Below are 24,508 nucleotides of genomic sequence, written 5' to 3'. Positions count from 1 at the left end.
AAAAAAAAAGTTGTGATATGCATATTATTATTGTGACATATATTTATTGGCTATTTGATACCAATATCTATAACTAGGGCTATTTTCTTCTAATTATATGGGTATGTTGTTATACCATGCCAAAATCCTTTTACAAAAACTGACTTTTTTTCGATTACCCATCCCAAAATTGGTTAGACCATGCTATTGCTCACTTCAAAAATATTAGGCCCGACTGGCAGAAAGCCCATTTAAGAGGACATACCGTGAACTGACCCAAATACATGACACAAACGTCGGATACAAGGGAAGAAGAAAAGAAGAAGAACAAATCCAGCCAACGAATCCTTTGATGAAATATAAGTTGTCGTCTCTGATCCAGTTGTCGTCTCTGATCGTGTTAGTTCAATATATTGTCTTTTTGTTTGCCTAGATATGTTCCCATTTTCTGCTAGATTTGTTGAATACTCTAGTTCTATGCAATTGGATCTTTAGCAATTGTTCCCTCTAAATTCTCTTAATCTGGGAATTGATGTTGAATAACATGTCGTGAATAACATGCTAGCTATATGCTGAATGCTTCTGGTTGAATTTGTTGGTTATAAGTGGTATTTAGGAGCTTCTTTTTCCATGTAAAGTAAGCAAATATGTGTAAACATATTGAGTTCCAACTTGGGGTTTGGGGGGGGGGGGGGTTAATCTTTATTAGAAAACTAAGTTAGGGTTTACTAATCAGGCATCGACTTTATGATACATAGAGGCAAAATTGAATTTTGTCAATGTGGAATATGAAAGGCTACTTGAGAACTAAGTGTAAAAAGTTAAGGGGCATGGACATGGCTTTGGAAGGGAAAGTTGTGTCTCTCATTGAGTGTTAGCAGCGCACGACAAATCATTCGTGTATATCAAACATGTTCAGGTGAGTGATAGTGGCATGATATGAAAATGAAGGTTTATGGCATGTTACTGTTAGTAAATTATATTTGGGAAAATGATTTGTCAAAATATGCAATTGCTTGGGGAGGAGATATTTCTTAATTTTATGATAGTAGATTGCATCCAGGAACATCCTCGTATTCATTCTTGATAGTTCAATTTTTCATTTTTAAATTTCTCAGGCAAAGTTGTTCAGTTTACCTCCCTCCCCTCCTCTAGGCTTCTACAGACCAAGTGGCTGCAGATGAGATCTTTCTTATGTTTAGATATACGGAATGGGGTCTTGAGAATTTAATTAAATTCATAGGGCGAGTTGTTTTTGTTTGTATCTATGGCCAAAAGGTGAAGTTGGGTCTCCATCCACTCCCTAGTTTTCTTATTTTTGGTAGATGGCATAGGGGTACATCCTGGTATTGGTGTTAACAACTATACCTCATCTTAAGCTAGTTGGGGTTATGATTGTATTATCCATTTCACTCCATTTGTACCCGTATCATTCCAATATTCAATAACTTGGGATTCTCTACTACTAGAAGTTCTCTATTTTTCTACTGACATACAAATATGTAAAAGATTAGAATGACTCCTTTTAAGCACGAGATCATACATAATTGTACCAACATGACTGATTTCCTTATTCCTAAGTAGTTGGTATTATCTTTGAAATTCATAGGGAAAATTGTTCATTTTTCATCTATGGTCCAAAGGTGAAGTAGGGAGGGACCCTGTCTCCGTCCATCCCAGACCAAGGTAGGGTTCTGTGGAGGTGAGAGGAACCTAGATATTCGAGGCCTTCGTGGAGAATTGAATGATAATTGAAATCAGTGCTTTAAAGCGTGAACTTGGTTGCCGTTCCCTCTTGTCTCCCTAGAATAGGATGCGCGGAAAAATGCTTATGTTTTGGGAAAAGATGCCTTTGCTTTTAGGAAGACTCTAAGACAATTGGGATCACTGGAAATTGGAGAATGAAAAGGTATGGAGAATAAGAAGGGCTTTGTTTTGGGTTGGGTTATGAGATAGAGGAGAAGAAAAGGAGGGGTGGATTTTGGTGGTATCTTCTCTGTCTAACATGCCTAAACAAAATGATTTGTGTTGAGTTCTGAAGTTCAGATGAAATTTATCCTCCTTTCTGTGGTGACAATGTAGGGAAAGAGTGTGTGGATATCACGCTCAGCTATGTAGCAGCTGAAGTGGAAGAAATATATATTACTTGTTGGAATATTTGAACTAAAACTTTCTTTCTAAATGCAGGTCTTACCCGCCACAGTACTCCAGACATCAAATATTCAACTTTGGTTGCGGATTGCTGCTACATTTTTACTAGGTCCTGTTGCTTTGCATGGTACAGGCTACAATATTGCCATCCTCTTCGAAACACCAAAGATCCCCCCCCCCCCCCCCCCCCACACACACACACACACACAACCAACACACACACACAAAACAAAGAAGGAGAATATATCGTACTTTCACAGTGACTTTGACCGGATAGAGAGGTCTAATTTGGCCCATTTAGTTTCAGTTTCATAAACGTTCGGGTTATGCTGACATTGGTTGAAAAAGCATCTGCTTTCAGAAGTTTTACATAATTTTCACTGCTTAAAGATTTCCAGAATAACTGCAGGCCTTTAGTCATATAAGTTACTCTAGAATGTTTCATTTGTAATAATAATTCTAGCTAGAACTGCTAATTGGCTGTTTCTAATGATATTGCAGGATCCTATTAACTCTTTGGATGATAAGTCTGAAAGCAGACTTGAATGGTTACACGCTTTGGTATTTTTCTCCAACTAATAGGAACTTGTTGTTGAACGGGGATGAGGGAGCTAATACTCATCGCTAGCTTAAATGATTTTGCTTGGCATTTCTACCAGATATGTTTCTTAATTAGTTTGTTTTTGCTTATCAGAGAATTTAGAAGTTGTAAAGCTGCTGCCTGCTTGGTTAGAAGGAGGGAGAGAGAGAACGCACATGTGATGTCTTTTGACGGAGCTGAAAGGCCATGGAAATGTGGAAAAGGGGGTACTGTGAATTTACAGAAAGTGAGTTCCATTGTCCGGGATATTGGGGAACCTTGCCTTCATCAGTCATCAATAAATGTAATGCCTTAATGACTCTTACCATCTATTAATTATCAGTTGTCACTTAGTTTTGCAAGGATATTATATGATTCCTTTTTTGTATTGCCTATAGAGTTTTCGTATTAACTCGTTTCTTCTGCTCTTCTTCCTTTACTCTATTTGTTTCTTTACTTTGTCAATTTATGATAAATTTTTGGAGTATAAAATTTTTGATGTGTACTGTTGCATCTCTTGAATGCTTCTTTCTAGAAAAATATTTTAATCTTAAGCCAAAAAATATCGGAATAAAGAATATATTTAGTGTAGGAAATAAACCAACGTTTGATGTATATGCAATCCTGCTTATTACCTTTCTAACAAGAGAGGAAGTAACCTTTGCTATTGCTGAGTATTTTGGTTTGTGCTTCTTGACCAACTCTGGACTTGACCAACTCTGGACTTTAAGAAATGCAACGATTGACTACGTGAAGTTCCAGTTGGATCACTAGTTTGTACCTCTGCTACTGTACTTCTATTTCTGTTGTTAATCAGTCAAAGTACTCTTGTTTCTTAATGTGCATCATTTTCCAGCAGAAGAAAGGATCGGTCAGAAGGTCTTGGGACCCTTTTACCCATTATCTGATCTGTGTTTCCTTCTTTTTCGTACTTACTAGTCTTTGGGCGTGCCTATACCCGTATCAGCGAGTATAAACTTTTACTAAACTACATAAATAATATTAAAGAATGTATGAAGTTACAAAATAAAAATTACAAGAAAAATATTCAAGTTCCTGAAAATGATGAATGTTGATGTTATTTAACTAATTAGCAAAGGACGAAATCATACCTCACAAAAGTCCTCAAATGCTTTATCAAAAGTATGTCTCCTAAGACAGTAATAAAAGGCAAAAAGCAAAAATCGGTTGAAAAGTCGTATTAAGAGTTCACCATTTTGATCTGACTACCAGAAATATCTATACTATTGATGAGTCCAAAAAAAAAAGTAAAAGCTAGCAATTAAATAGAGTTCCCTATAGAAAAAAAATTATACCCTGATTAATCTGCAAAATATAAATAAGATTACTGAAGGGGAGCCTTGGTGTAACTGGTAAAGTTATAGTCATGTGACCAGGAGGTCACTGGTTCGAGCCGTGGAAACAGACATACCTCTTACCCAGATGATTCACAACATCAGCTGGGAGTCCATATTCTGCTCTGGTTGGTTATCGATTGTGCAAGATTTATCATCCAGACACTATTCAAAGGATTTAGTTAGAGAAACCACCAAACTTTTAGTGCTAAGATACCTTCAGTGAAGCTGTAAATCCACATTAAGTTTTGGTCAGCAGGAGAATTTCCTGAATTGGCCGTTTTGCCACTTGCAACACTATTTGTTTGCTTGATTTCTAAGAAGAAGTAAAGGGCCTTTTGAACATATATGAATAAAGCTTATCTCTAGTGGTTCACCCATTTAATGTAATGAAGCAATATTAGGAAGAATTCAAGAGACACTTTTGCTTGTGTGTCTGTTTACTTAAGTTGGAGAATTCATGTTTATTTCTTGCTTGCTAATGATGGTGATAAGGATATTATGAATGCTAATGTTAGCTGTTCAGAAAATATTGTGATTTCTTAAGAGAAAGTATCTAGGAATACAGTATTTTTGTCGTAGGTGAGCTAATTTTTTTTTTTTTTTTTTGTTGTGAATAACAAAATAGGAATATTTGCTTTGTAAACTCAACTTTTATGTTGGAGACTTTTCCTTGTGCTTTTGATAATGATAAACTCAACATTCATGCTGAAAACTCTCTCCTTGTGTTTTTTGATGATGTAGATGAGCAAAATGCTTAAGCCTAACAGGTGGCAGGCTACCTTTGATAAGGATGGGAAGGTACATGGTTTTAGGAAAGTGCTGAAATTGATCATATTGGGGGTAAGTAAGGCTTCTATTTTGTAGTAACGTTTCTGTTTTTGTTAAAGCCTTTTGTAGATTGATTTTGTTAGCACGCAAATCGGATTTGCGCTAATAAGTGCTGAGGTAATTTTCTGAGAAATTATAAGAATTCACAAGGAAATATTTATAGCATTTCAGTTTTTATTTCACCGATGAATAATGTTTTTCGTTGTGATGTACCCCCAAGAAAGTGAGAAGGGAGAAAGGCAAGGGGAAGAAACAAAGAAAGGAAAAGCCCCCAAGTGAATGGTCTAGCAGTCAAAGAGATGTAGTAACAACCTAGGGAACAAAAGATCTAGATTCCAGCAAAGACAACACCATGAAAAGCTTTCTCATCTGTCTAAACCTTAGTGGCCAGAATTATCGATGCATGTGCTAGTGGGAGTGGTGCATTAGTTGAGGTTTTTGTATTAGGCGCATATAACACCATTATCCAAAAAAGAGAGAGAGAAGATAATGAAGAACGAACATGTATGATGGAGCCAAGACTCGGGTTAGGACAGCGGGATGAGACTCGGAACTCTTTCCGGTTGTGATGGGGTTGCACCAGGGATCAATTATTAGCCCATTTCTATTTTCCTTGGCGATGGACGCATTGACGCGACACATTCAAGGAGTGGTGCCATGGTTTATGTTATTTGCTGATGACATTGTTCTTATTGATGAGACGCGGGGTGGTGTTAATAAGAGGTTGGAGGTCTGGAGGCAGACCCTTGAGTCTAAGTGTTTCAAGTTAAGCAGGACCAAGATGGAATACTTGGAGTGTAAGTTCGACAATGTTACCCAGGAAGCTGATATGGAGGTAGGGCTTGATACACAAGTCATCCTCAAGAGGTAGTTTCAAGTACCTTGGATCTATAATACAAGGTAACAGGAAGATTGATGAGGATGTCACGCACCGTATCGGAGTAGGATGGATGAAGTGGAGGCTTGCTTCCGGTGTCTTGTGTGATAAGAATGTGCCGCTGAGACTTAAAAGGCAAGTTCTACAAGGTTGTAGTTAGACCGACTATGCTGTATGGAGCAGAGTGTTGGCTTGTTAAGAATCCTCATGTCCAGAAGATAAAAGTAACTGAGATGAGGATGTTAAGGTGTATGTGTGGGCATACCAGGTTGGATAAGATTAGGAATGAAGTTATTCGGGATAAGGTGGGAGTAACCCCTGTGGATGATAAGATGCGGGAAGCGAGGTTGAGTTGACCTCGACATGTTAAGAGGAGAAGTATAGAAGCCCCAGTCAGAAAGTGCGAGAGGTTAGCCTCGGTGGGTATTAGGAGGGGTCGAGGTAGGCCTAAGAAGTCTTGGGGGAGGTTATTAGGCGAGACATGGCGCAACTGGAGCTGATTAGGGACATGACCCTAGATAGAAGGGTGTGAAGATCGAAGATTAGGGTAGAAGTCTAGTAGGTAGTCGAGCGTTTCTCTTTGTTTACTCAGTTCGCTAGCATTAGTGTTAGTATGATATCCTTTTATTCATTGGCTTTTACTACCTAGAGTTTAACCGCTTTCTTGACTTGCTTCGGTATTTTTTATCTTGTTGTTATTTCTACTTGTTGCCACCTTTTTCTCCTCTTCTTTCATCCGTTCTCCGGCCGAAGGTATATCGGAAACAGCCCCTCTGCCCTTCCAGGGTAGGGGTACGGCTGCGTACATCTTACCCTCCCCAGATCCCACTTGTGTAAAATTATTGGGCTTGTTGTTGTTGTAAGATAATGAAGAACGGGAGAAAGAAAGACGAGGATAGAGAAGAGAGAAAGAGGGAGACACTAAAGGAAATAGAGAGAGAGAAAGAAAGAAAGAGGGCTAGACTGAAAGAAATACCAAGAATGGAGAGTGATTTTAATATCAAATCAATTCATCCGTTTTCATTATTATTGAAGACTTTTCCAAAAACAGTACATAATCTATTTATATGATAGTGAATTTTGAACAAGTTAGAACTCTTAATTTAGTCACGTCGTTTTTTGTAAAAAACTTGACGAGTGAGGTTGACAGCGCAACATCCAAAGATTTGGAGTAAATAAAATGAACATATCTTGGGTCCATGTAACCTCATATAGTGGTTGATTTTGATCAGTTGGAGAATCACGCCCAACTATAACTATAAAGGACTAAACAATCGTTGCAAATATAATTCGCTTTAGAGTCCGGAGTCGAATTCCACAGGAAACTAACCTTTTGATCACAACCTTCACTATAGCCAAGAGTCAAGTGAACCAACTTTCCGAATTATCAAATAATGATCTGAGATTTAGACTAAATAATTTCGGCTAATAAAATGCAGGAAATTTATCAACTAATTAGATGAAGAGTTGTTTTTAAGATTCAGGAGGCTTAGGGTTGAGACTTCCCCAATTGTTGGATTCTTTCTCGCTACGTTAGCTATAATTTCGCCAATTGTTCTCTATGGATCGTGAGTACTCAACTTACCGCAATTATCTTTCGATCAATCACAATAGAATAGTAGATGCATTCTCTACTCTAGTAAGCAATTTTTACCCATTCTCATGTTGACCGCGTCAAAGCTTTGTTATTTTTAAACCTAAGCATTAATCTCTCAAATACTTCGGAGTAACGATGTCAATACAACCTAAGCACGTATTCTTTCTCAAGCAATACACACGAACTAGACATCGTTAATCGAGGGCCCTTCAATTAACTAAACTAAAACACGTAGTTGAACACAGAAATAAATGGCTCAAATTATAACAAAATGCAGTAAAAAATGCATCCAACAATCGGTTCCGTCAAACCCTAGAGTAGAAAATTATCTACTCATAATAGTATGCGTAATTACACTACTAAAATTCATAACCAACAAGAGAATTGGGAAGAAGAATGAACACTCATTACCGAATCTGTCCTTCTTCGCTCCTATCACGTTCTTGCCTCCAAAATTATTGTGTAGCCCCTTCAAGGACGTTTCTTGAGGTATATATATGGCCTAGGGCGGGTAGGAAGTCGTACAAACCGATCTAACTTCGGACAGGATTCACTGAACGCGTTTGGGTCTCGTGCGATGCAAGGCCCTTGGACGAGGCCAGAATTTCCTTTTTCCTCTTCTTTTCTCACGCTAGTCCGCGCGATGGCTTCAAGTTACTGTTTTCGACAAAGCTGACTTCCCTGGCTCGTGCACCTCTCTTGCGATGCACAACCCTGGACGAACCCCAGCTTCAACTGTTTTCTTGCTTCTCACTTCCCTTTCGCGCTAAATCATCCTCTTTTTATCAATTTTCATTTGAACACGTTCCTACATAATAGAAACACGTAATGAGCACAATTTCCATCCAATAACCATGCAAATCTCCCATAAATCACATACGATAAGTGACGTAAATATACTCAAAACTTGTACTTTTTGCCAATTATCACACCTTCTCAAACCACTAACGGAAGATGCCGAATAATGCTGATAGAGCTCAAGAATGCAACAGTGTAATAAATCAAGTTTGTGCATTGATACTACATTGATGAAGCAACAAGAGAGGGATGACAGAGAAAGATGAGAAGAAATGATAAAGAGAGACAAAGGAGAAAAGAGAGACTAAGAGAAAGACGGAGAGACAAAAAGAAATATTGAGAAAAAGAGGGAGAAAGAGAACGAGATATAGAGAAAGAATATGAGAGGACAAAGAGAAATTTAACATCAAATCAGTTTAGCAATTACAATTTATTCAAGACTTCTCCTTTAGAATACATAAGAGTGCTATCTATAGGGTAGTGAATCCTGAACAAGTTATAATTCTTAGTAATAGTACTGTTTCTAAAAAGACAAGACTTGATTAAAGTTTATCTCTAACTAAAGATAAACTTTAATCAAGTGGGCTTGCCTATTCTCATCTTCGTTTGTACGTCGAAACTAATTGTCACCATTAACCATCGATATCTCCTAGTCCAAATATTTGATTCCAATGTCAGAGAGGGGGATATCTATTAACAATCCTGTATATTAGCTCCTTCTTGTGTTGATGTTTTGTGCAAATACCTAAAGTGAAGCCACACATTCTCGGTGCATGGTTTTTATAGCTTTGAAAATTATCTTGCCACGGACTGGACATTCATCCATTGTGTAAAGAGAATGAATATTATGGTGTGATAGTGTCATAATTTGGAGCTCTGACCTCTAAAAAGCTTGAATATATTCCACTTGGTGGCTTCCTATGTTATTGGTAAGGGAAAAGAGAGTATATGACTAATTTGTGCTAAACTAGAATATATGCAATACTTGTCCCCTTAGAATGCGACCTTTCATATCTGGTAGAAGAATTTCCCCCCACAAATTCATGCAATTATAGTATGTCGCAGTTTGATTCCTTTTAAAACGACAAAAGATTTGAAAAGAAATTAGTAAAACAAATTATTATTCCAACCGAAAAGTTCAACACATGGTATATTGCTGCAAAGTTGATAACAAAGAAACAAAAGCATCTAAGGTACCAGAGAAACTAGAGGCAGCAATGTCAGTTGCAAAAAGGGAGCAATGGAGGATTCTTTGTAATGGTATATAGCTAGGTATGGAAAATCGTCGTTGTGTTTTAAAGTGGCAATGGAAGCATTCAGAGAAACAACATTAAGAGCCCGTTTGGATTGACTTAAAATAAGTGGCTTTTAAGTTAAGTGCTTAAAAGCATTTTATAAGTGCTGGAACTTATTTTATAAATAAGCAGTTACGTGTTTGGATAAAAGTGCCGAAACTGAAAAAAAGCTGATGAAGTGTTTGGTAAAGAGGTGCTCGTAAGCACTTTTTCTTGTTAAAATGACTGAAATATCCTTAAAGTTGTTAACATTATAAAGAAGATGATTACTATAATATTATATTTTTCGTTCATAGCTTCAAACGGATGATTGTCACATTTTTGTCTTGTGTGTTTGCTATTTTTTTCTGGGTTGGTAAATGGGAAGACAGATGAGCTATTGAGCCAATTATTTGTAAAAAGTTTTCTCTTTCTCATTCCAGTAAATCGACCTTTTCTTTAAACTAATAAATCGACCACCCAAAAATAAAAAATTTAAAAACAGATCGCAACTAATTCATCTGCCCTTTAATTTCCCCCCCACTTAGATTGATAAAAGTTGTTCGAATATGTGAAAGTATTTTATTGAAAAATATGAGGGGTGCGTAAAGAAAGAAATGAAAGGAAAAGAAAAAGATGGGAAAATAATGAATGAAAGTGTAAAGAAAGAAATGAAAGGAAAAGAGAGGAAAGTTATGGAAGAAGACGAAGAAGAAGGCTGCTGAAACAAGAATGGAGAAAAGAAAAAGATAGTATGTTGTAAGGTTTTCTACTGAGGGGTAATTTCGGGATTAAGAAAAATTATAAGGGATAAGAATGTAATATATTTGGTCAAAGCAATATGGCTTTTAAGCCAATTTCGAAAAAGTTGGGTTTTTCAACTTATTGGTTTTGGCTTTTTTAAAGCAGATTTTAACTTTTTTTAAGCCCTTTTTTGGGTTGCCAAACACTTCCACAAATTAAAAAGTGCTTAAAAACCCAGCTTTTAAGCCCATCCAAACAGGCTCTAAATCTCCCTCAGCTTTCTTACTTCGAATTGTAAGCACGTCTAAGTACAGATCTCTTCAAAAATTCCTAGGGTTTTTTTTGGGGGTGGGGAGGCATACCAAGAATTGTAAAAACATTAAATGAAAGATTGCAAGTTCCAATACATTGTTTTATATACTTTGAGCTTTCTCCAAGGGGATGGTCTAGTGGTGGAGGCATGAGAGTAACAGCTTAGAGATTAAAAAAAAAGACAACACAGTGCACAAAGCATTCCGCGTTCACGTAAGGTTTAGGGAAGGGCCGCACCCCAAGGGGTGTGAAGTAGGCAGCGTACTCTGACACAAGTATCAATGGCTTGTTTCACGGCTCAAACCCGTGACCTATAGGTCACATGGAGACAACTTTACCGCTACTTCAAGGCTCCCCTTCAATCACAACCTAGAGATCCCAGGTTCAAATCCCAACTACAACACTTGGTGTGCGTGTATCTATTCTGGTGCACGGGGTTACCTTGGAAACATATGTTTATGTGCTGAACATGCTGCATGGTGGGTTAGTCGAGGTTCGCACAAATTGATCCGGACACAACTGAGATGTATGTGTAATGTTCCGTCACAACATTTTGAGACATGAAAGCTCCATCAAAACATCTCCCTTTCTTGGGAATAACGAGCATTAAGGGACAAACCTATTAAGAAAAGAAGAAAAGGAGAGTTAACCTCTCTGTTGATACTAAACAAGAGATGCATAATCCATATGACAATCCTCCTGAAAAACATAGCTGAAGTATCCTATTAGGCAGCTTCTGGAATACTCAGAGAAGTAGAGTGAAATGGTGACAGATTTTGTATAACATACATTGAAATTGAGTTTCACCTGCAAAACACACTTTTGTCAAGTTCTGACCCAGGGCTCTTTAAGGTGGTTGTTTAAAAGAGATTAATTTGCCAAAAGAAAAGTATTAATATTTGACAATTTATATATACATGAAATTTATGAGTGTATCAATGCTGTAACGGAAAAAATCTTTCTTGCATGGTAGGGTGTGGATCCATCCATAAGGCCAGAAGTTTGGGAATTTCTCTTGGGGTGTTATGCTTTGGGCAGCTCTGCTAAGTATCGAAAGAAGCTGAGGACTGCTAGAAGGTATTTGCTTTCCCCTTACTGCTATATTCCATTGAAAATGTGTTACACAGAAAAAAGGTGTGCGCATGCAAACTAAGCAACCATTAAAACAACTATTAAAGTTCGGGTAACCTAATTTAACCATATATCATAGGTAGAAACCTCTTGTTGGGGCGAGTCCATCATGATTTTTCTTTTAAGATGGGTATAACATGCGTTTTTATGCAGGAGAAAAAGTATTTGTGTTGCAAATGATTTGGGTTAAACCATCTACATTGAAATATTGAAATTATTAGTGACCTATATAAGGTGGATAAAGAAAATGTCTTTTTTTCTTTCTTTTAGATAGTTTGGTCTCCAAAGGAAAATAGCATGTATTATTTTAAATTTTTGTTTAAATTATTTATAATGGGATATTAAATTCTTTAGTTCAACTATATACTAAGTAGGACAAGCATTTTAATTTCAGTGTGTATTAAGAAATTTCACGTTGACATACTCCTAATATTCATGTGATTAAAAAATTGAGAAATCCGAAAAAGGTACCTAAAAATTCAATTTTATGTTGGTCTGATTTAGTTTATAGATTTAGCAAACTGACATAGTTGCTTTGGTATTTTTTAAGGAAAACAATGATCAAGTCAAATCAAACCATATACTCCCCTACCTGCAGTGATGAAAGAACACCATTATGAGGTCATCCAGATACGGCACCGTATCTGCCTTATACCCGCACAATTGCTGATTGCCTCTTAATCTTTCTATAAGAATTTTATCTTGGTTAAAAGGATGGAGCTTGGACCTAACTCAACCCCAAAAACTAGCTTATGAGGTGAGAACTGCTAAAAATCATATAAGAAGACAGCAACACATTCCCTCAACTAATACGGGACACTTAACACCCATGCACGTCCAAGACGGGTCATCTGGTGTGCTGATAATATAACACGGGGGCCAAATATTGGGTAAACAAGAATATGTTTGAGTTTGATTCTAATATCGTATTTTGAAGATGACTCTTGAACTAGCTCAATCCCAAAAGTTAGCTCATGTGATGAGAATTGCCCAAAATCGTATAAGGGGATAACAACCACTATATGGGCTACTTTAATCTTCCTCTTCAATCACCGCCTCATCTCCCCCCACTCCCACCCTATGTTACTAACTCTCTGTCTAGCATTGGTCTTTATGTCATATCATTTGTTTTTTACAATTTTGTATAAGATCGCTAAATTATCTCTCACTTCTTATACTTTACCTCCATATGTGGCATTCGAAATTTTTTTCCTCTTTCTAGCGTTAGCTCATCAATGGAAGAATTTTTGTTGCAATCACCTACCTTAACACCATTGATTTTTTCAACAACTAATCTCCTTTGAAATTTGCATAAGCTAAATCCCCTATTAGCCCCTCCCTTCTCATTTTATCTTCCTCGGTTAGACCTCCTTTCCCCTCTTTGCTCTCTAATTCCCCAAGTTCATTCACTAGTTCCAGCAATTTTATTTTTTGATTGTTCAGTTCTCTCTTTTTGATATCCATCATTTTGAACACTTCTCTTACAAGAAGAAAGCTACTATGTTTGAATCCCCAACTAGTTCGGGTCAGCTATATGAATCGTATTTGCTATGACGAAGCCTCAATCCCAACAAATTGGCATTGCTTATGTGGATCTTTTCCTTCCGTTTTTTATGTTCTCCGCTAAGTCTGCATGTAATCTGAGAATTTTAGGTTTTCTGAGACTACTTTCTTCCATGTGATTTTTGGTCCGTCTCATCCCCCGTTAACACTCTCTATTCCACTGTAAATCATTTTGTGATACCTTCAGCTTATTTGCTATGAATTCTTGAAAGTTTGGGGCTTGAACCACATGTTTTCGAATTTGAACAATACAATCAAACAAGTTGGTGTATCTGATGCTAGCTGAAGAAGAGGAACTTGAATAACATTTGGGAGCATCAGAAACATCTTCTCTCATACCCTGTTGAGTTAAGAAGCCAATTGTGTCATGATCTAGATCGACATATCGATTGACAGAAGGAGGTCAACAAATTGGTGGCAATTGATTCGTAAACAATTCCTTCATCGTCTTGGAGAATGACTGACATCTTCCAGGGGGAATCTGTTGTATTGAAAGTTCTCCCTATAATCCATAAATCTGCTTCATCCCAACATTTTAATGCCTCATCTGTTTGCTTGTAGAAGCCCCTCAAATCCCCCCTCAATTTTTCTGTCCTCACTTTTAGCATTTGCATATCCATTGCAGTTATTTATTCACGAGAGATGCGAATTAAGCCTTTCACTGTCTTGTAGAAAGATTCAGACTCTTGCTTGTTATATCAGACGCGCCAAATTGTCTTAGCTTTATTCTCCATTGCCATTGTGCAAGGTACTTTCTAGGTCTGGAAAAGATTTTGATTCCTTGATCTGTTTATTCTTTTTTTTTTTAAGTGTTAAAGGAGGGGTAGTTTTATTCGTTATAGAAAGTGTGCCACCTGCATAAGCAAAAATCCCTATAAGAGATGTCTTAACTTTTGCAATTAACAAACTTTGAGATATGATTTTTGTATATCCATACTAAATCAATAATAGTGTCTCCTCAGGGAACGTTACAGAGACCTCATAAAGCAGTGCCAAGCAATGCATTCCAGTGTAGGAACTGGTTCCCTAGCCTATGTTGTTGGGTCCAAGGTCATGGATATGAGAACAAGTACCAAAGATGACCATAGAAGAGAAGCGGATGTCAAGGGCAGTCAAGCTTCTAATGTCAATACTGACAATTTAGACAGTTACAGTGATTTTGATAATAATTGTATAGACACATCACATGCACATCAAAGGGAAAGCTCTAGTGATTCTTGTGACCTTATAAGTGCAACGGGAAGCACAGATGAGGCAGCATTGGACTCTTTTTGTTCTGTGCCCACTTTGGGTCCATATGACTGCAGATCCACCGAACTTGGGGGTGAAGCATGTCAATCAGAATTTGTAAATGAGAACTATTTTGATTTTCCTCCTTTACCTGTTACAGATTTATTTGAAATGAGTAGCAAAAATAAGAAAGGTCCTAGGTCATATGATAAGACAATTTTGGCAAGGCATAAATTGAAATTTGGAGAGGACAAGATGCACAGCTTCAGAATAAATAATAATGCAGATCTTGTCATAGAAGCAAATGTTTCCTCATCATATGGCGTATCTAGTTCCCTGAACTCTGAAATTGTGAGGGTTCATCCTAGTGGGCCGGATTCAGTGTCGTGGTCTGGAAAATTCCAGGAACACGAAACAGAGATTTTTAACAGACTCATAATATCTGACGCACCAGACACTCCAAATATGAATGCTAGAACACCTCCAAGAGGTGGTTTCAGTGACGAAAGAGTGTCGGAATGGCTCTGGACATTACATCAGATAGGTGAGTTCAGCATTAATGATCACCTCTTTCCTAGAATTGTTTTTATTTCTTTTACCTGCAAATTAGTGATATTGGAACAGAGTTTCCTTTTTGCTTTTAGTTGTTGATGTAGTCAGAACAGATAGCCATCTTGAATTCTATGAGGATACAAAAAATTTGGCTAGAATGTCAGATATCCTGGCTGTTTATGCATGGGTTGATCCTGCAACGGGATATTGCCAAGGTTGTTCCTTTTCCTCTGGCCAAAGTTCTTTTTTTGCTGTATCAATTCAAAGCTCTGAAAAAATTCCTTTATTTTCTTCTGTCCTCTTACATGATATTTTTTTCTTCTAGGAATGAGTGATCTCTTGTCTCCTTTTGTTGTTCTGTTTGAGGATAATGCTGATGCTTTCTGGTGCTTTGAGATGCTTCTACGGAGAATGGTCTGTACATGAACATTGATTTCGTGTGTTATTTCAGACTTTAGTTTATCATTGTTATTCCTTTCTTTCTTGTGCTTGTGACTTTATTTAATGTTTCTTTCTTTTCAGCGTGAGAACTTTCAGATGGAAGGGCCAACTGGTGTCATGAAGCAGTTGCAAGCTCTATGGCATATTGTCGAATTTACAGATCGACAAATGTTTTCTCATTTGTCAAGCATAGGTGCTGAAAGCCTTCATTTTGCCTTCCGGATGCTGTTGGTGCTCTTCCGCCGAGAATTATCTTTTAACGAGGTTCTTTGTATGTGGGAGGTTTGTGTTTCTAGTTTTATCGAGAACTGGAATGTTGGTTGCAACAAAAAAGATGTCATGCCCTAATAAGAAAGCACCTTCATTAGTAGGAAAAGTACTATGGCATCAGAAGTTTTCTCATAATATGATGGATTTGTTTACTTGGACCCTTAAGCAATGAGTTCAAGTTTCTGGTCTACTTCTCTCTTTCTATTTTCCTAAGAATAGAGAAAGAGATGAAAGATGAAAAAGATAGTGGTGTGCCTAATTATTTATATACATCCCAACTTCAGCTCTATTTAGCTTCATAGCATCATTTGAAAGTGGCCACATAATCAGCTAAGTTTTAGCCTCCTTCAACATTGCAGGGGTATGAGTGTATCATCCTTCAAGCTCTCTACCATTTATTGCCACTTATTTATCCTGGATGTAGCATTCTCCATTTTACACCCATCAAGAACATATAATTGTGCGCACTTGTAGAGAGGAAAAGGAAAGAAAGAAATATCAAAGAGAGACAGTAAAGTTCAGAGATATTAAATGACTAAGAATCCATTCAACACGATTGTCATGCAATATTGTTGATATTTAATATGGATAGTTTTTGTCTATGTTGCTCGGGCTCTTCAAAAATGATGTTGTATCCGTGTCGGATCCTCCAAAAATTGCACCACATTTGGAGGATCCGACACGCATCCACCAGCATTTGGAGACTCCGAGCAACATGGATTTTTGTTCCATATAGTCACAAGTATGCTTTCTCTTCAATTTCATTAGGTGTTTTAAGTTGTTATTAATCTGCTTACCTAATTTGCACCTTGCAGATGATGTGGGCTGCGGATTTTGATGAATCAATTGCTTTTCATCTAGGGGAGAACTGCCCTGAAATATTGGTCATTCAGATTCCAAAGGAATCTGAGGCAGAATCAGGAGAAGAAATTGTTGAGAATAACAATAACGACTCAAAGGATGACTCGCCCCCTAAACATGGAAGTGGAGAGCATACCATCTCTGAAAACAATGGGATGAAGCTCTCCTTAGCTCGTCCATTTTGTGGATTGACTAGGAATATCTGGTCCAAAAATAATGGCATGCCCAGTTTTAATATGCTCTCATCAGCAAGGAGTAGTATTGATGAATTACCAGTTTTTTGTGTAGCAGCTATTCTATTCATGAACCACCGGAAGATCCTCAAAGAAACCCGCTCAATTGATGATCTGATAAAGGCAGGTGTATCAAACTTAACATCTACTGTTCTGTATACTGATCGTCGTTTTTAATGCTTACAATTGTGTGATTCTGCCCTTTTTTCATTTTTAATTGCTTTGTGTATGTTTCTAATTCAAATGTAATGTGAAGTGATCAGATTTTCAACTCTACATAATGTTGCCTATTTTTCTACTACTATACTACTACAGATGACAACATTTGCTTATTTCTCTTTATCTGTTTCCTTGTTTTTCATTTTACTTGATTGTTATAGTTTAGTTATTAATACCCTTAATTGCTTCCTGCATCGTGTTTCCAACACATGCTAGCTAGTTATTATGCTAAAGCATCAGGTTTTGGCATTACTGCTAGTAACCTCCTCCTAAATTTTGCATTTTGTTGTACACAGGGCATGATGTGATGTACCTATACTGTATAAATTTGCGATCAGCGATTACTTCACTACAACCGTTGCTTAGTGTTATTTAGGTCCTAGTGTTGTCGAAAGGAACTTTAAAAATATACTCTGAAGTTAGTATCTAGGTCCATTTTTGCTGCTGAAGGGCTAAAAGAATTTTAAGGATGCAAGATTATTTTTGTGTCTATCATGCTCTTTATATTTTAAAGAATGTTTGTCCTAGCAACCAATTTATGAATTTACTATATTAACATGCCGAAGGACCTTTGACTTTATCTCACTTCATGAAGATAAGTGTTCAACTTATTATCTTCTTCAGAATATGGTGGTTGATTATATTTTCATTTTGACTGGTTTTTCAGATGCTTCCTCATTTTTACCTTGGCGTTACTGCTATCTGATGTGGAAGTTGTTCTTGAATTATTTTGTGGCACCTTCCTCCCTCCCCCTCCCTCTGTGTGTGTGTGTGTATGTATATTTACCTGGCTTATAAATGCTTATAAGCTATAACACGTGCATATCGCATGAAAATTATGAATTTGTTGGAGTTACATGGTTACTAATTGTTTCATGTGCCGTAGTAATTGTACTGATAATTATATGTTGAACATGTGTCAGATATTCAATGACAATATGTTAAAGATTCGGGTCAAGAGGTGTGTACGGACTGCCATCAAGCTGCGGAGGAAGTACTTTTACAAGGTTGTTTCTGCTAACCTTCTGGCATGGGATTTTATACTTTTTCCTGCTCAGTGGGATCATTGCATTTTCCATACAAGATGCACCATTTGTTAGTTCCTATTTTTTAACTTTTATCTCGACAAGTAGGTCTTGCTATTAAAAACCTGCTGGTTTTAAATGTCTCTCTCCTGTTTGAAGCAGCTGATTAAAGGTAGAAACCCGGCAGCCCAAAATGGTGATTAAGTGTTTGGTCTCTTTCATTTGCTTAGATGGCAAGGGAGATCTCTCAAGTGGAGTTGTTAATTGCAATATTATTTTAACGTTGGAGTGCAGAACATTTATCAGAAGTAGTTTATTTGGAGATTATACAGCGAAGTGTAGTGGCATCTGAGTGTATGTCCATGCACTTGTTGCACCTTCATCCAAGGTACTCTGCAATTATTTATCTCATCTGAACCCAATACAGTATTCTTGTTTAATTCCCAAATTTTTGTTTTTGACAATTTATGAAACCCGACTTCTTATGGACCATGCAAATTTCGTCTTTTTTTCTTTCATGCCACGGGTTTATTATTAGTGACCGTTGGAGGACTTTTCCACCACCATGTGAAAAAGGATTTTAGGGTTAAATTAGTTGAGAGAAATATTGATTTCTTGAAGTGATGGGAACTACTCGCAGGTTGAAAATCATCACAAAGGGGTAAGAGTTTGTTGGCTGTTATGGGGCTCATAGTGTAACACAGAAGCAATGCCTTCAGATTTGAGAGGTTTTCTGGGTCTCCTTATTAGGAATTTCATGTTGACATTGATCAGAGAAAGGCAGCTGGTCCCAAGGATGTGAATCAAAGAAGATTGATGAGCAGGTGGAGCAGAAAAGTAAGCTAAGAAGATGAAGAAACCTAGAGAGAGAAACCCTAAAATGGCTTGGAGAAACAAACATTTTTGATTCGTAACATGATCTCATGAAACAAACATGTTGTAGTGGGTAATAGTCTCCTTACAATGTTTTGGGTAATCCTCCCCAAAACTTAAAACAGGGACAAAACATTAACAGTGGTCTCAAAAGAGGACATACCGTTAAATATTTTGTCTTTTATGGCCTTAGCAATCTTTCCCTCATGAGCTAGCTTCTGGGGTTGGGTTAAGCTCAAGGTTCATCTTCACATGTATGCAAAAGTAGAGTAACTTAAAAAAGAACATGATTCTCTACAAAGAGGATCTAGTCAAAAGTTCTCCAAAAGAGTATACAAAGCCAAGAATGCTGTGCTTATGTGTACAATGCAAAATTCTACTCTTTGAAGCACTCTCATGTTCTTCTCTTTCCATATGGTGTACATGAGCACAAGAGGAGTTACTTCCCATGCTCTTTCTGAGTTTCAACCCAAGCACCACTCTCTTACAGGCTCTAGTATCACCCAGTAGACTCTGAACATTGTTACGCACCATGCACTACAACATGTATGCAATAGTTCTGTGGAGTAGTAGACAAATTCTCATGCTTGCTTGTGCACGAAGCTCAAACCAATGTTGATTGTCCTCCTTAGGTTCTTTGTTTGTTAGGATGGCTCTACCTAATGTAGATTTCCCTCCTCATTTCTTTTCTGTTAGGATGGCTCCCCATGCATTTGTCTAGGTTCAACAATCTATTTTAGTATGACTTCACTTGGATTAATTCCCAGGAGTTTTGTTGCCTTGGAAGAATTAATTTGCATTTGGTGATAGAATTGATAATGTTGTTTATTCCATTCTCTGTAGATCAAATACCTATTATGTTTTAAGTCTTTTCTCTGGATATTGAAAGTAATCTGTCAAGGAGCTAAAATTTAGTCTTCAGGTAACACGAGTATTGTTAATTAGTAAGTTTTTCATGATTCTGTAGTAGGATGCTACATAAAGTTTATCTTAGTGTAATTCTTACTATGCCTGATAATTTGTCTCCAGATCTGATGTTCCCTACAGTAAATTTACTGTAATCTGGAATTCAGACCCGAATGCATAGTTAGCACCTGTAATCGTTTAACATGCTGATACTTTCAGTATATTTCATATGATAGCAAGTATCTCAGCAGGCAATTTCTACCTTTTAAATTTTAATTTATCTTTGTCATGTCAATTGTAGTGGAGAACTAAAATGCACCTTTTTGTATTTTTCTTCTGCAGGACCGTTAAGTTGCATGTTTCCTTCACCTTGGTTGGTGAATACAGTCAGCTAGTCAGGGAACACGAAATTTTTGCTGTCATATAGTTGGTGGGTGAGATTTTGTATCAACAATTTTAATAAACTTGCTAGCATTGAGATTTCTCAGGGAAAAGCTTGGGATGCGGATTAGGAGGCTCATTCAGATAATATTTTTAAAATTGAACATCAAGAGAAAAATAAAATAAAACAGATATTTCATATCTTTATTAACCAACTTATGTCTTTAGTCATTATGATATTGTCCTCCATGTTTGAAACAAAATGGATCTCTTCTTATCAGTAATAGAAGCAGTAGAAAGTATATTTATATGGGGATTATGAACTTGCAATCTCGGTGTATTTCCCCTAGTTTATGGACTCCCTCCCTGGGGCATGTTCAATGCAAGGCGAATGAATGTTCTTCGAAGCTGCTTGAAGTTAGTTGTATAAAGATTAACTCACCAGTGTCAGCTCTCTCCACATACTAGCTGTTGATCGACTCCAAGAACTATTCATGAGCTGTTGCTGAGTTGGTGGTGTTGTCCTTTTTCTGGTGTGAAATAGATAGCTTGGCCTTTTCTTGTTTTCATTGAGCAATGTGATCTGAGACTTTCCCAGATAGATTCGTTCATGCTGGGGTAAGGTTTTCAGGTGGTGTTGAAATTGAACAGAAGAATCTGCAATGTGCTTTACCCACTGCCTGTGCTCCTTGAACAAGATGATCAATTTATGGTATTGGGGAAAGAAAAATGAAAAAGGTGAATCTTTGATGATCAAGGTGCAAAAGTGCCGTGGTTCATTTTGGTCCCCTTTGGATATCAGTAGTTTTTATTTTAGCGGTTTTCTGAAAGAACTTTGGTATTTGAAAACAATGTTGAGACACCTTTTTTAGAAGTCCATTTTAGAAATAAAATAAATCATCTCAATTACACGAATCGTCCGTTTTAGAAACCAAATTTCAACTGCTATGCATTCTATTTTCATCTTTCATGACCTTATTTATTTCATATTTCATTTAATGGCCACTTACTCGATCGTCCTATTATGTTTCAAAACCTCAAAAAACTGAAGGCTCTGATTGAGTTCATCAGGCAGCAAAACATCGAAAGGGGAGAGCGTCGCTGTGGGCTTGGTGGTGAAGGTGCTCGGATTTCAAAATAACGCCATTGTAATGACATATCAACATGGGTGAATCTAACATATTAGTTATGGGTTCAATTGAATTCATGACTTTTATTCTAAACCTGAATTTTCAGTATTGAATTTATTAAAATTGTTAAAAAATTGAGGTATAAACCCATAACTCAAATAAGGTGATAGGTTCGGTGGTTGAAGTCGAAATTTTGAATCCATAAAATTAAAATTTTGGATCCGCCGAGACTTCTAGTGCTTGTGAAGAAGCTAGAATTGATAGTGACTTCTGATAAATGAAAAGGAGGAAGTAGGACTTCCGAATGTTGTATTTGCAGGGGGCAAGAAAAGCGTATTACGAGAGGAGTGTGTGGATTTGGTGGAAAGAAAAGTGATTGACCCCATAGCTATAGTAGCTTGTTTCTCCCAAACGCACATGCAAGAGTATATGTGGTCGTACAAATAATAAAATGATAAGTTGAGTGTCGAACCCACAGAGACTTATGTTAACTACCCACTAATTTCACCAAGATTGTTATTTAGTCGAGTCAATCAGAGTTTAAAAGCGCGATTATACTAGCAATAATTGTAACAAGTAACTAAATAATCATGCAGAAAATAGTTGTTGTGTATTCAGTAGAGATGTATATTCCAGGGTTGTGATCGATTTACCAATCCTATTGCGTTCTCATTAATTCTCCCTTTCATACAATTCGCTCATGGAATCGAATAATTGCTCTCCTTTTCAAAATAGATTAACGCCTATATTCCTATGGAATCAATCTATCAAGAACGCATTAAGATTACGATATTCAATTGAGCATGGTGACTAGGTATATTCCTATCCTAACCACAAATCCGCCCCCACTTAGAGTTAAGATCATGCCCTCTTCAATTCTTCTCTAATCTAGACGTAACTTTCCCAAGCATAGCATAGTTAGTAAATAGAACCTAACTGTTAACCAGACAATTAAGCAATTAATCACAGAATTGAAGAAACAACCATATATTAACGAATTATAATCAAAGTCAAGTCAACTTCAAACAACAATATTCATGGCTAAATCGCAACCCCATAATTTATGGGTTTTAGCTCCTCATGTTCATCACAAAAATCAAAAGATGATTTTTAAACATAAAGCTATGAAAACTAGATTAAAGCTGGAAGATTCCTCCAAAATTGACCAACCCTGAACTAATCACGTTTAGAGGGTATTTATAGGTTAGGATCAGAGTCCCCAAACCCAAATCCATGAAGAAAATGTTTAATACACGGACTAGAAAAGGACCAGGCCTCGGAGCTCGGGAGGCCTGGTGTGGGACGCGCTGCAGAGTGGGTGTCGCCCACTGTAACGCCAGGTTGACAACGCGCTGGACCAGGCGTCGTCCACTCTGGCTCCTGGTTCAATTTTTCTACCTTTTGGTGCTCTTTTTGTGTATCTTTGACGTCCATGTGTGCAACCTTCATGTATTTTCATCCTTTAACAATCCTACACATAAAGCGACATAATTAGTCTCAAACATCGCACATTTAATCACTAAAATATTAAAATGTAGGGTAAGCAATGCACTAAATATATGCATTTATAGCCAAACATCACAACCCCATACTTCAACGTTGCTCACCCTCGAGTCAACCAACAAATTACACTATTCTTGAGCACTTTACAATTACACAATCGAAGCACACTATATCAATGACCACGGTTGATAGCAAAAATTAAGCTAGAGCATATGCAATCACAAACACTTCCCTTTTTCTTATGCCATTCTTCAAAAGAAATGTACACAATGACGACAATATGCCCATAACAATCCTAACCTCGAAAACCGACTCAATATCACAATGCACTCATGGCTTGAACACCCACATCGCAGAGAAGTCTAATAATTTTACCTATCTCTCGTGAAACCATGTGCCCTCACAATAAGAACTAGAGAGTAAGTTGAATCCACACATTCGAATCTCATGATCAAATATAGTTTAAGGACTCACATATATCAAAGAAATTGCTCACTCTCACAAAAGAAGTCACATGCATGCAATTGGTACCATAGTCTTTCCCATAATGTAAATCTCCACTAATGTAGGCTTACTCGGTCTAAAACAATTAGAACTTTTCATGGCTGTAATCTGGGCTAAGGGACAGGTAGGATATATTTAGGACTAGTGGTTCACCCTCCTAAGCACTATAACATATCACATGATTAACTTTAAGCGCAAATTCTTCAATCAACTTCAATTTCACAACAAGATCACACCCCAAAAATATTTCCTCTTTCTTTAAGCACTACTTCAGTTCTACCCCCACTAGCAAGAACAAGACAACAATTTATTCATCTATATTTTTCCTTCTCTTTTTTTTTCTTCAGAGTTTTTTTTCTTTCAACTTTCTTTTTCCTTTTTTAATTTCCGCTAGTGGTGAATTATTTTACAAACAAGTGTACCTTTTTTTCTTTCATTGGTTCCACTCGAGAGCTGCCCAAATTTTCTCCTTACTTCTTTTTGCGCTTATTTTACAATTAAAATACTTTTAAGAGGTAAAATGATCAAAATAATGTCAATTAAGAACAAAAGGACATAGTGTAACATCCCAAAAATTTTTAAAGTGTTTTAAGACCATTAAGAAGATTGGCGAGTGCTAATTATATTAATTCGGGTATGAACAAGACTAATAATATGAATGATATCAATTGATCATGATAATATATGTATGAGGTGTATTAAGAATGGTTTATGGTCTAAGAAGAGCCCTGAGGCTAAGTCAAGTTGGAAATTATATGATGGGGTAAAGTTTCAAGTGAGTTTGTACAAGACTTAACTTCAAACAAACATAAATCTCAATATATGAAGTGTTGTATGATTTATGACCTATCAAATGAAAGTTCTATGTGTCTAGTATCTAATGATTCAAACCATTTGTCATTTGGATATTTGTACAATGAGTTATGGACTTTTTACCAGAAGGTGGTAGTGCAGCTACGTAACAAACTACGCAACCAGCGTAGCCAATTTCAGATTTTGGCCGAGGGAAGGCCTCCTGCGTAGGTTTTATGCGTAGGCTACGCAGGTTTAGGGGCCATTTTATAAGGGCTGAAACAAGGGGTTTAGAGAGATAAAGAGTTAGTTCTTCAACTTGGAATGGGTTTCTAGAGAGAAGGAGGAGCTCTTCCACCATGGACACACTTCAAGATAAGTTATTTTTTTTACAAG

General features: G+C 37.0%; 1 protein-coding gene across 9 annotated transcripts; it reads left to right on the top strand.

The window, feature by feature from the left end:
- The first annotated feature begins 221 nt into the window (after positions 1 to 221).
- On the top strand, positions 222 to 20,499 carry LOC104120095 (rab GTPase-activating protein 22). 9 transcript variants are annotated; one of them, XM_070177419.1, is made up of 15 exons: positions 222 to 378; positions 2,167 to 2,257; positions 2,632 to 2,691; positions 2,825 to 3,014; positions 4,810 to 4,908; positions 11,472 to 11,575; positions 14,155 to 14,966; positions 15,067 to 15,189; positions 15,300 to 15,388; positions 15,497 to 15,697; positions 16,501 to 16,902; positions 17,922 to 18,005; positions 18,318 to 18,411; positions 18,664 to 18,860; positions 20,145 to 20,499. In XM_070177419.1, the coding sequence occupies exons 4-13, from the start codon at positions 2,892 to 2,894 to the stop codon at positions 18,333 to 18,335; spliced, it is 2,055 nt and encodes a 684-aa protein (XP_070033520.1). In that variant the 5' UTR covers positions 222 to 378; positions 2,167 to 2,257; positions 2,632 to 2,691; positions 2,825 to 2,891; the 3' UTR covers positions 18,336 to 18,411; positions 18,664 to 18,860; positions 20,145 to 20,499. The 9 variants fall into 9 exon arrangements, with proteins under 9 accessions (XP_070033520.1, XP_070033516.1, XP_070033519.1 ...); XM_070177415.1 differs by having other exon boundaries at positions 17,922 to 18,093; positions 18,186 to 18,411; XM_070177418.1 differs by lacking the exon at positions 18,664 to 18,860.
- Positions 20,500 to 24,508: the final 4,009 nt, after the last annotated feature.

Source organism: Nicotiana tomentosiformis, chromosome 6, assembly GCF_000390325.3.
Source record: "Nicotiana tomentosiformis chromosome 6, ASM39032v3, whole genome shotgun sequence".
NCBI classification, from domain to species: domain Eukaryota; kingdom Viridiplantae; phylum Streptophyta; class Magnoliopsida; order Solanales; family Solanaceae; genus Nicotiana; species Nicotiana tomentosiformis.
The sequence above is the reverse complement of the archived record's forward strand: the minus strand, read 5'-3'. Positions and strand labels throughout refer to the sequence as shown.

Coding starts and splice junctions, on each gene's coding strand:
- LOC104120095 (XM_070177414.1), top strand. CDS start 2,892: ATGTCTTTTGACGGAGCTGAAAGGCCATGGAAATGTGGAAAAGGGGGT. Junction 3,015..4,809: donor TTCATCAGTCATCAATAAAT/GTAATGCCTTAA, acceptor TTGATGATGTAG/ATGAGCAAAATGCTTAAGCC. Junction 14,967..15,066: donor CTGGACATTACATCAGATAG/GTGAGTTCAGCA, acceptor TTTTGCTTTTAG/TTGTTGATGTAGTCAGAACA.